Source organism: Triticum aestivum, chromosome 6D, assembly GCF_018294505.1.
Source record: "Triticum aestivum cultivar Chinese Spring chromosome 6D, IWGSC CS RefSeq v2.1, whole genome shotgun sequence".
NCBI classification, from domain to species: domain Eukaryota; kingdom Viridiplantae; phylum Streptophyta; class Magnoliopsida; order Poales; family Poaceae; genus Triticum; species Triticum aestivum.
In genome coordinates this window covers 454,541,601-454,552,721 of record NC_057811.1, presented here as the reverse complement: position 1 = coordinate 454,552,721, position 11,121 = coordinate 454,541,601, and the positions used below count along the sequence as shown (strand labels likewise).

At 44.5% G+C, this 11,121-nt stretch overlaps 1 protein-coding gene and 1 pseudogene across 1 annotated transcript; both read left to right on the top strand.

The window, feature by feature from the left end:
• Window positions 1–380: 380 nt before the first annotated feature.
• Window positions 381–1,368, top strand: LOC123141965 (E3 ubiquitin-protein ligase At4g11680-like; annotated as a pseudogene).
• A 7,977-nt stretch (window positions 1,369–9,345) lies between these two features.
• LOC123142842 (senescence-specific cysteine protease SAG39-like) lies at window positions 9,346–10,506 on the top strand. Its single transcript, XM_044561571.1, has 2 exons — window positions 9,346–9,828; window positions 9,920–10,506. The coding sequence occupies exons 1-2, from the start codon at window positions 9,396–9,398 to the stop codon at window positions 10,504–10,506; spliced, it is 1,020 nt and encodes a 339-aa protein (XP_044417506.1). The 5' UTR covers window positions 9,346–9,395.
• Window positions 10,507–11,121: the final 615 nt, after the last annotated feature.

Sequence of the window (11,121 nt, the reverse complement as noted above, 5' to 3'; positions counted from 1 at the left end):
AGCCCCCGACCTCCTCTGCCCTGGCCACAAAATCATCTACCAAGCACAGGGACGGACCGCGCGCCGCCCTTGCTCCACCGTCTTCATCTTCGTCTTCGTCGTCAGAGTCCACCCCCGCCAGGGCCCAGAAGCGGCTGCCGGACCACCCACCGGCTCCCGCCGTGGCGCCCGACTGCCCCTCCCTGGGCGGGAGGCACGCCGGCACCGCGCCCGCCTGGACCAGCGTCCACTCCGCCGCGCCCACGCCGCACTCACCATCGCCTCCCTGGTCGCCACTCCGTACAGGAGCCGTTGGAGCCATCCCCATTCTGTTCTGTTATGGATGGGTCATAATACGAACCAATTTATAAATGATGACGGATGCCCCTTGTTTGCTGGATTAATGCACTTTTTGACCACTTCAAGATGGCCTTGGATTGTTTCTTTGCCGTGTGGTTTGTTGTAGGAAATGTGTGGATATTCGGTGGGCGTTCTTCGGCTGTTGATGCTCCAAACTTGTACATGTATGTATGTTTCTTCGAATGTGATGTTGTGTTTCTTTACCCTGCTGCTCACGTTGTTCCCTACCAGGTTATGCATCGTGTTCCTCACCTTCAGCTGTATTGGGTATGCCATGCCTTTCATCCTCTGCGCAATGATATGCTGTTGTCTCCCCTGCATTATATCCGTCATGGGCTTCAGAGAAGACACAAACAATACAAGAGGGGCCACTTCGGAATCCATCAATACTTTGCCAACTTATAAATTCAAAACCAAGAAACGCCGCCATGGTTCAGATAACGACGCCGAAGGCCAAGAGGGAGGTATAGTGGCTGCAGGGACTGACAAGGAGCGATCGCTTTCTGCTGAAGATGCTGTATGTTGAGTTGTTGACCTGTTGCTTTGTATCTTTTGTAGTACCTGCTTATTGCAACAAAATGGAAGTTCCATGTTGCAAGGACTTACCGTCTTGCCTTTTCTTGTGATTCCAGGTTTGCTGCATCTGCCTTGCAAGTATGCACACAACGAAGAGCTTCGTGAACTTCCCTGCACACACTGCTTCCACAAGGAATGCGTTGACAAATGGCTAAAGATAAATGCCCTCTGCCCTCTGTGCAAAGCCGAGATAGCAAGCTCATCGGGCACATCTGATACACGCCACATCGACCATTCAGTACCGTCAATACCGACGCAGGAGATTGAAATGCATTAGATTGGTCTGCCTTCCATCTTCCGAGGTGATACATAAGCATATAGGTGCTCGCGGTGCCGGTCTGCATGTATAAAGTTGATGCTTTTGATCTATGGATTGTAGCGATGATGTCCCAAGGTTTTTTTTTGTCCTTTTTTTTCTATCTTGGAGAAGTTACAGCTCTTCTCGCTGTCAGCACTCTTGACAATGCAAATGCAGTATTGTTTCTACCCAAAATCTAAAAAGTGGCCGCGCGCTATTTGGTGTTTCCGGACGGCCGCTCTGCCACACACATGTGTATTTTTTTATCTCGTAGCGTATGTGGGTGCTGGCATTAAATGTGTTCACACTAGTCTCATCAGTTAAAGAAACAGATCCACGTACTTTTATTTCGGGATTTCAAATTCTTTTAAAGCCATATCTTTTAAACCACACGTCGGAATTCAGTTCCGTTTTCACCGTTGGATTCATCGCGGCGAGATCTTTAAAACTAGATCCCGCATGAATATGTTTCAAAAAAAAATTGTATGCCAATTCTGGCGCTATATGGTGCAACTAAAATACTGCATTGTGCAACTTTAGTACTACATGGTGCAACTTTTTTTAAAATCAGTTGGCTTGTAATTTAGTCTAGTTTTACACACATTGATGTTTAGTTGGTTTATAATGTAGTCTAGTTGCACACACATTGATGTTTAGCTGCCAGAAGGACTAGTTGCACACGCATATACTCAGTTGGCTTGTAATTTAGTCTAGTTGCACACATATTGATGTTTAGTTGACATGACACTAGTTGCACACACATATGCGCAATTGACGCGGCAATGTAGTCTAGTTGCACACACATTGATATTTAGTTGACAGGACTAGTTACACACATATATGCTCAGTTGGCGTGGCAATGTAGTCTAGTTGCACACGCATTGATGTTTAGTTGGCAGGACTATTGGCACACACATATGCTCAAATGTCGCGGGAATGTAGTCTAGTTGCACACACATTGATGTTTAGTTGGCAGAAGGACTATTGACACACATATGCTCAGCTGGCGCAGTATGTAGTCTAGCTGCACACATATTGATGTTTAGTTGGCAGGAAGACTAGTTCGTCGAAACATCTCCATGCGGGATCTACTTTTGAAAAGCGCGTCGCGAGGGTTTGAACGGTGAGAACGGATTTAAATTTCGACACGCGGTTTAGAAGATATGTCTTTTATAATTTTGAAAACCAAAAATTAATGCACGAGAGAACAACGTGAGGAACATTAATGCATCGGCATGCAAGCACTAGACGCATGCATGCAGCGGCCGCCCAAACGGTGGGACGGTTGGTCTTTTCCTTCATTTCTTTTTTCTGAACGTGAAAAGGACAGCTACTTACCTTATTTGACCGGCCACTGGATCGGCCTACTGGGCAGCCGGCTGCCCAGTAGACGCGCCCTTGTTTCTATTTGGCTTTCCGCTGAACTTGGGGAAATGCTGGCCCAGGCCCATGCCCAGGTAATATGTTGCCTTTTTACTGTGGTACGGCCTATGTCTCAATTTTTTTTTTCAGAGATGAAAATTTGTTATACTGGGAGGATAATGATGCCATTGGGCTGCCCATTCGACTCGGGCGCCATGGGCGTGCTTGATTGCTGGGTTGGCGCACGCACGTAACCTTTGAACATCTTGCATGCTGGTGTAACGGCGGCGTAGGATGGTCTATCAGAAATGAGCACCAGAGATCATGTTGAGCAGAGTAGATAGCTGGCTAGGGGACTCGCACAGGCAAGCAACGTGTTTCGAGCCATGCATGGATCGATGGTACACATGAAACATCTAAATCCAAACAATGCACACGCCATTGCCTGATTGTTCAGCTCAGGGGCGGAGCCAGGATGAAAACTGAGAGGGGGCAAAGATGTGTATGTTTTTTTTTCTTCAAAGGGATGTGCACGAACTAATGGCTAGATCATTTAAAAAACTAAACACACAAGCATACACAGTGTGTAAGACCCCTAAAAAATACAGTGTGTAAGAAGTAAAATCATATATTTCTTTATAAGATAATGTCAACACACACATACTTATGTCAAGTTCATTGCCAAAGTAAAAATAAACTAACCATTTAAGGCGCAATAACTTGAGAAATATCAATATGCTGTTCCTGACCGTTTTGAATTAATTTGTAGTCTTCAAGCTGCAAGAAAATAGAAACATGTTTCAATCTAGAGAGAATGTAAAAATTCATAGATAAATAAGCTTGAGCACATTACCTCCTTCTGTTTCATCCCACGGCGATTTTTCCCAAGGAAGCGTTTAATTGTCACCTCTTTAGGCATATTGTGGGTTGTTGATTTTCCAAAGAATCTCTTTATTAGCTTCCTTGTCAATGTCAAATATATGAGCGTTCAAAATTTTGACATACAGTAAAGTTTAACATTCATAGATTTAGTCTATTCCACGTACTTATTTACACAAAATTATTAAGCTAAGCTAACTCAATCAGCGTTCCATATATGATACGATTACCAATCCATATATTAAAATTTCAATACATGGATATTTGATACGATTGCCTCTCTAACATGAAAATCGGAATATAACAATAATTGGAAATTAGAAGAAAGAAACTGAACCTACGCATCTTAGGGTTTACCACTTACCTTGATCGATCAATGGCGCAACGTCTTCCTTGTGCTAATCTGACGGACAGCCAGCCGGCCTGCAGGCCGCGGATCGAGGCGACCGCCAGAGGCACGCCATGCAGGTGCAGCAAAGGGCGGAAGGCGTCTGCGGCTTGTCACGTCAGGGAGCCAGGCGGCGAACGCATCTGAGCAACTCCGACTCGGCAACTCCCGCACTCCCGTGCGTGACGTGCGTGCTGTGTTAATTCGTTTCCATTCATTCGAGTAGGCAGCCTCTTCGTATTGGGTTGTATCTCATTATTTCTCGTAAATGGGCTTCGAATTTAGAGCAGAAAAATGATTGAGTGGGGGCAAATATATTAAGCTGAGCGGGGGCAACGCTCTGTACTACGAGCCTAGTACAAGTGGGCTGAGAAAACGAGTGGGGGCATTCGCCCCCACAGGCTACAAGCTAGATTCGCCCCTGGTTCAGCTGTGTGCCGAGTAAGTTCACGGGTACTCAGCATGCGGACAGTAAAGCTGAGTGTCTGGTAAAACCACTCGTCAACAACCCAATGCTCGGTAATGTGCCATTAAAAAAATATACTTGGCAATGTGGCATCTTTGTTGAGTGTCTGGTTAAAAACAGACACTTGGCTTACACGGGTGGCTCGACAAAGTTCAGGCCACGTGCCTCCCTCCGCCGGGTTTAACGGCCGCGTGACGACGAGCAATATAAGCCAAATGCAGTTACACGTACGCTGATTATCAGAAGATGAGACGATTCATCATTTATTTCTATCATGCCCCTTTACTACCTTGATTGGCATATGATTCATACTACTCTCTTCGTTCCTAAATATAAGTCTTTGTAAAGATTTTACTATGTACCACATACAGATGTATATAGATGCATTTTAGAGTATAGATTCATTCATTTTACGCCGTATGTGGTCCATAGTGGAATCTCTCTAAAGACTTATATTTAGGAATAGAGAGAGTACTTACAATTTAACAACACCAACAATTATTCAAAATTTGTTTGGAAACTGGTTGGATGGGATTTATAATAAATCGAATGGCCAAATTCATGTGGGAGTTTGTGCCATTCTCTGAGCAGTATGAAATTGTCAGAATGAGTGCATTTTTAGCTAATCATCTATTCCTAATTTCTTGCAGGTTATCTACAAGACTACGACACCAAACCATATATGGCCATCATTGTAAAAAAATACGAGCGCTTATGGCCTCTGTGTGCAGCCGGTGGGAAACAGTTGCACCAGGTTTTATCCAACCAGTTTGACTGACGAGCCACTCATAGATGACGTGGATGAGCTATGTATCTTGGATCCGACGGGTTATGGTCATCCTTTTATCTTTATGTTTCATATTGTGTGCTACTCGGTGACTTGAACTTGGTTCATTTTTAATAAAACGACAATGTGCATCATTTGATGCAGAGCCGGTAATCCCATTTCAGAAAAAAAAGACAATGAAAAAAATAACACCCAGCTTACTTATTTATATTTTCTGTTTCATAATGCAGTTACAGGTATAAGCGGAGTACCCTATATATAACACTCGTGTTACCCTTCTGTATTTATATTTTCTTTTGCATTTTTGATTATTATAAATCCATTTCTTAATGCACAAAGTATTCTTTTAACTATTACCCCTCATTTTTTGCTTTGTTGTATTTTCTTCCCCCCTGTCTTTCTCACTTATTAATTCTCTCGTTCGTATTTCCCGCCACTTTTTTTCCCCGTTCTACGTTTCCCGTCCTCTCTCTACCACCACTTTCCCACTTCAAAATGGTGTATTGGCTTTTTACTCTTTACACCATCCTTGTATACCCATGTTAGGAACCCATGCAAAAGGAGAAGTGGTTTCAGCCCTTTATCGCATGATTTTGTGCGTCTCCATTTCCGTTGGGCCCCGTAACGTCTACCATGGCTCTGACGGTTGACGTTGAATCACTCAGCAGCCAGGTGATACAAATCTAGCCGGATGTTGTTGACAATGTCCGCGGCTGCCATAAGGTTCTAGACCGGGCGTGGGAGAAACCAGCACATCATCCTACTTCCCTTCAAGGATGGAGGTAGGATATCATCCGCCCATGCTACCAAAGGAGTGATGCCGGCGGGGGCCACATGGTGCGACCTCCACCGCTGCTCCATGGTGATGGTGGTTGTCCACTTGTTGGCTAGAGCGGCATGATCGCTCTGCAAACAAAGTTGCGTCTATGCGAGGGATTTACGCTGGGCTTCCAGGAGCTTTGCCTTTGGGTCGTCGCCAACGATCGACGTGTGAAGGACTTCGAGCTCTGTCGTTGTGGTTTTCTCCTCCACAGGGTCACTTGCATTCTCACCACCGGGGTTGTGGACGGAACCAACACTTGGAGTGTCAATGTCTGGTTGATCATTAGGACCTCCTTCAGTGTTGCTGCTAAAATGCGGTGTTGGGAAACATAGTAGAAAAAAAATTGGTCCTACGAATATAACCACGGATCACTATGAAGATGCAAAGAGTTTGATCTTTACCAACGAACGCAACACAAATAAGAGATTGGTGAAGATAGTTGCAGATTCCCACAACCAAGGTTATACCTCCTAGTCGAAAGAACTATCCCGATCTAGGGTCAAAGTTACGATCCCTCTGTTAGTATCCACGCGTACTGTATTAGTGATTTGGTAACACTTCGCCGTGCATGAGAAAGATCATCGGGAGAAACTAGAGGGAGAAGCAGCCAGATCAAATAGACGGGAGATAGGAATGGGGCACAGGGCATCAACGAGGCAACCTCCAAGGTTTTGGTGTGTTCTAGGAGTTACCCCTAGCCCTGTATATATAAGTGGACGCCTAGGGTCGAAAATTGGGGAGGGGGCCTCACCAAAGTCGGTCTAGATCACGTGGATGAGTCCTTGTATTCAAGGTGGAAATGCCAGGACCGGTGGCGTTTTTGGAAACGTTGGGGCACGTGGCCTTTCTGCCCCCTAGTCAACCCTTGGCGCACCGACCTAAGGCCTTGCGGGCCACCTTGCTCCAAGGACCCTCTGGATTTGTCCACAAGGTTACGGGCTACCGTGCACCAGGGACCCTCTAGGATCTCTAAGAACATTTCCGGGAATATCCGGAGCACTTCTAGAACCACACGAAACTCTTTCAACGCCAATTCTCTATTTTCCGTTATCTCCTAGTTCTCTTACAAACCACTAACCATTAAGTGTGTGACCCTACAGGTTCGGTAATATGCATACATGACTTGGAACACCTTCTGGTCAATAATCAATAGTGTGATTCTGACACCCATATTGATTCCTACATACACACTTCTTTTTGCGTACACAAGTCCCTTTGCTTCATGATATTTAACAAAATCCATGGCGAGACTTTTGTCAGTATCCTTGTGAATAAAAAACTTGATCACAATACTAAGTTATCCTCGTTACGGTTTTGTTCTTGTTTCTCGTTTCTGTATTCTTGTACCCTCGTGATCAAATCACACCATGTCTAACCAGACGATGATGGATACTGCAATATTGAGTGGGCCCGGAGAGTATTATCCATCGTCGAAGGAGCAAATCCAAATCTTGAGCTATCAAATCTCTAGACATAGTTTTTTGGTGTGCCCGAAAGCTACCTTTATAATCACCCTATTACGGGTAGCGTTTGACAAACACCAAAGTGTACCGTCCGACATGAATGTACTTGATACTCTCATGGTTTAAGGATGTGAGGATACGATAACACTTTTATGATTATACTTATAACATTGTTACGATGTGTTCTCGTAGTATATCATTCGGTTGGTCTGTTCAACACCATTGTTCCGTTCACAATGTGCTCTCGTTGTTGCCGGCATCCTTGTTACTTTAACAATGTCCTATGGTCAAGAAAATAGGATCATCATGCAACACATGAGCTAGCCTTAGAGGCGAGACTAGGAACCAATTTTGCGTTTATGTTTCCACACATGCATGTGAGTTTTCCTCTGAATCTTACATTCAAGAACCATAGCAATTTCTAGCATAGAAATATAAACATTAGTTATAAACATAGAAATAGATAATAACATTTAGTATTGCCTCTAGATCATATTTGCAATAGTTGGCTATTCAAGCTCTCGTCCCCTCGGCCTCATATTCATCCAAGATAGGGAAGTTGGACTCCACTGTCGCCACAAGCTGGCAAGTTGAGGAGGGCTGGTGGATTGTTGATGCAGATCATAAACATTGCATGGCCGTTGGATCTTGTGCCCAATGCAGTGCCGTGTTGTAGAGACGTGTCTCACCGACTCCGTCGATGATGAAATGCAGGCCCCCAAAGATGGAAACCTGGCCCTCGAAGAGGGGAGCAATGAGGTCAAGGCAACCCGGGGTGTTGGCGATGAAGCTCGGGGTGCCAAAGGATCCCAACTTATTATGCACGACAGAAATCGAGGGTTGTAGGCCCTCGTAACTCTTTTGCGTGGATGTCGCCTTTTACAGTTGGCCATCTCCCTTTCCTCTTGCATTGGTCCCATCTGTATGTGCGTGTGTCATGTGGTCACTTTGGCTCTCAACTACCCACCAATGTTTCTCTTGCCTTGGCCCACCTATCCATGTGTGTGTACTCTGCTCGGTTCTTGCGTATCATTTTCATAGCCCTACAAATCAAGGGGAGGAGGAGAAAAGTGTTGTCTGCGTTGGTTGTGTGTGTCGCTTGGTGCTTTGCACGGTGTGTCTACTTTGCAGGGCGTTACATACTACCGTTCAGCCTTGAGCTGCAATGCCGCACAACCCAACAACCCGCACCATACGCTTCTTAGGGTGACCGCCCACACACCACGACCGCCGCAGGGATTGTGAGATACAATACTTCTGTGAAATTGTTAGTCGATAGGAGCGTCTGCGTGGTCGGGAAGTACGTCCGGTGGTATTAAAATTCTTGCACTAGACGTACGTTTGGGGCTCACGCAGTCCATATAGAACTTAAAATAGAAGATGAGTACCAAGCATTGTTTGGACTCCGAATAAAATTACTTAAGATCGGTTAACTATTTTTAGTTATTTTTAATATACGATGATATGGTTAGCTAAGTTGTCTTAATCAACTTATTATGTCCGTGTTGCCCTCCTAGTCCTTACAAGCGGCACATCTAATCATTTTATATTGGCATGCTACAAGGATTCTTACCTATATTCTTTGTAGGTACCCATATTTTCGTTGCGGGGTAGGTACCCACAAATATGTAAATACAGAATCTAAAATTGTTACACTCCAAATTATTATACATGCATTGCATAGACGGTAGCACACTTATATATTTTGCCCCCCCCCCCTACACTATAAAGATACATAGGAATAGCATTGACAGAAAAATCCGTCAACATCACCGTGCAAACACATCCAGCTAAGTCTGTTTGATTTATACCACCATCCCCACACCAGACGGTAAGTACCTTTGATTTACAACATCCGCCCACTAGACGTACTTCACCGCTACGTTGGAGACCTTCTCCATCATTTATAACTAAATACATGCATGGACTATATAAGACACCCAGTTCCATTCGTAGAAACAAAGCAGAGCACACATTGCACACTAGTACTTGCAAGCAATCCATCAAATATACCATGGCCATCCCAAAATCTTTGATCATTGGCCTCCTCGGATGCCTTTGCTTCTATAGTTCGGTCCTAGCAGCTCGCGAGATCAACGATGACTTGTCGATGGTGGCAAGGCATGAGAGCTGGATGGCGCAGTACAACCGTGTGTACAAAGATGCTACTGAGAAGGCATACCGATTTGAGGTCTTCAAGGCCAATGTCAGGTTCATTGAGTCGTTTAACGCCGAGAATCACAAGTTCTATTTGGGCATCAATCAGTTCATCGACCTCACCAATGAGGAGTTCAAGGGGACAAAGGCTAACAAGGGGTACAAACCAAGCTTGCAGCGGGTTCCTACTGGATTCAGGTACGAGAATCTAAGTCTCGATGCACTTCCGGCAACCGTAGACTGGAGGACCAAAGGTGCAGTCACTCCCATCAAGGACCAGGGCCAATGTGGTGAGTATATTAAGGATAATATGTATTGCATATATGTTTATTTTTTTAGAATGTCGTCTGATAGTATCTACTAAAACATAACCATGTGTAGGTTGTTGTTGGGCATTTTCTGCGGTCGCTGCTACAGAGGGCATCGTTAAACTCAAAACTGGCAAGCTTATCTCACTGTCAGAGCAAGAGTTGGTGGATTGTGATGTCCATGGTGAAGACCAAGGTTGTGAAGGAGGTCTCATGGATGATGCCTTTAAGTTCATAATCAAGAATGGTGGTCTCACCACCGAGTCCAACTACCCATATACTGCGGCAAATGACAAGTGCAAGAGTGGAACCAATGATGCCGCAACCATCAAAAGCTATGAGGATGTTCCAGCCAACAACGAGGGAGCCCTCATGCAAGCCGTCGCAAGTCAACCTGTCTCAGTGGCCGTAGATGGAGGAGATATGACGTTCCAGTTTTACAAAGGTGGGGTAATGACTGGCTCATGTGGCACTGATCTAGACCATGGAATTGCAGCTATTGGTTATGGCAAGACCAGCGATGGCACAAAGTATTGGTTGTTAAAGAACTCATGGGGAACAACATGGGGCGAGAACGGATATTTAAGAATGGAGAAGGACATTACCGACAAGAGGGGCATGTGTGGCCTTGCGATGGAGCCTTCTTACCCCACTTCATAGAAGAAGTGCCATATGCCGCATATACTTCTATGAACAAAAATATTACATAATTGCACACGTCCACTTTAATTAAGTATAGTTTGTATGTGTATCTAAATTATGTAAAAACATATGTCTTGTATAGTATTTCATGTTCCATGAGTTCAATGAATACAATGTAAATTATGCCCCATATATAAAGATTTATGAAGAATTTGTGTTAGCTATATCATTCGAAGACTGTTAATTGTGCCGCCTCTTGTGCCTTCATGCATACATAATGAACTATTTGACTAGTTCTTGTTTTTACGATAATCTTGGAACCATATATATAATATGTGAAAATGGCGGAGTTGATTTGTAAATAAATGTTGAAGCGTGAAGGTGGAACAAAATGATGAATGTCAGTTCGTGAATCTTGAGGAAATGAATTATGATGGAACATTCTCTCTCTGAATTGCTATTGTCCTGGTCGTTCAACCCACAACACCAGCTAGACTAGATATTTCTTTTCTTTCCCCTCTCGCAAGGCGACTAGGGAAAGCCTTTCTCCCCTCAATCTCTGCAGGTGAGTCCATGGATTCGCCTCCCCTCCACCTGCCTCTCTGGCGGCCGTCGGCGGGAGGGGGTTTCTGG

What these genes read in the sequence shown, in the direction of transcription:
- LOC123142842 (XM_044561571.1), top strand. Translation starts at nt 9,396, where the DNA reads ATGGCCATCCCAAAATCTTTGATCATTGGCCTCCTCGGATGCCTTTGC. An exon ending in CAAGGACCAGGGCCAATGTG is followed by an intron (nt 9,829 to 9,919) that starts GTGAGTATATTA and finishes AACCATGTGTAG; the next exon opens with GTTGTTGTTGGGCATTTTCT.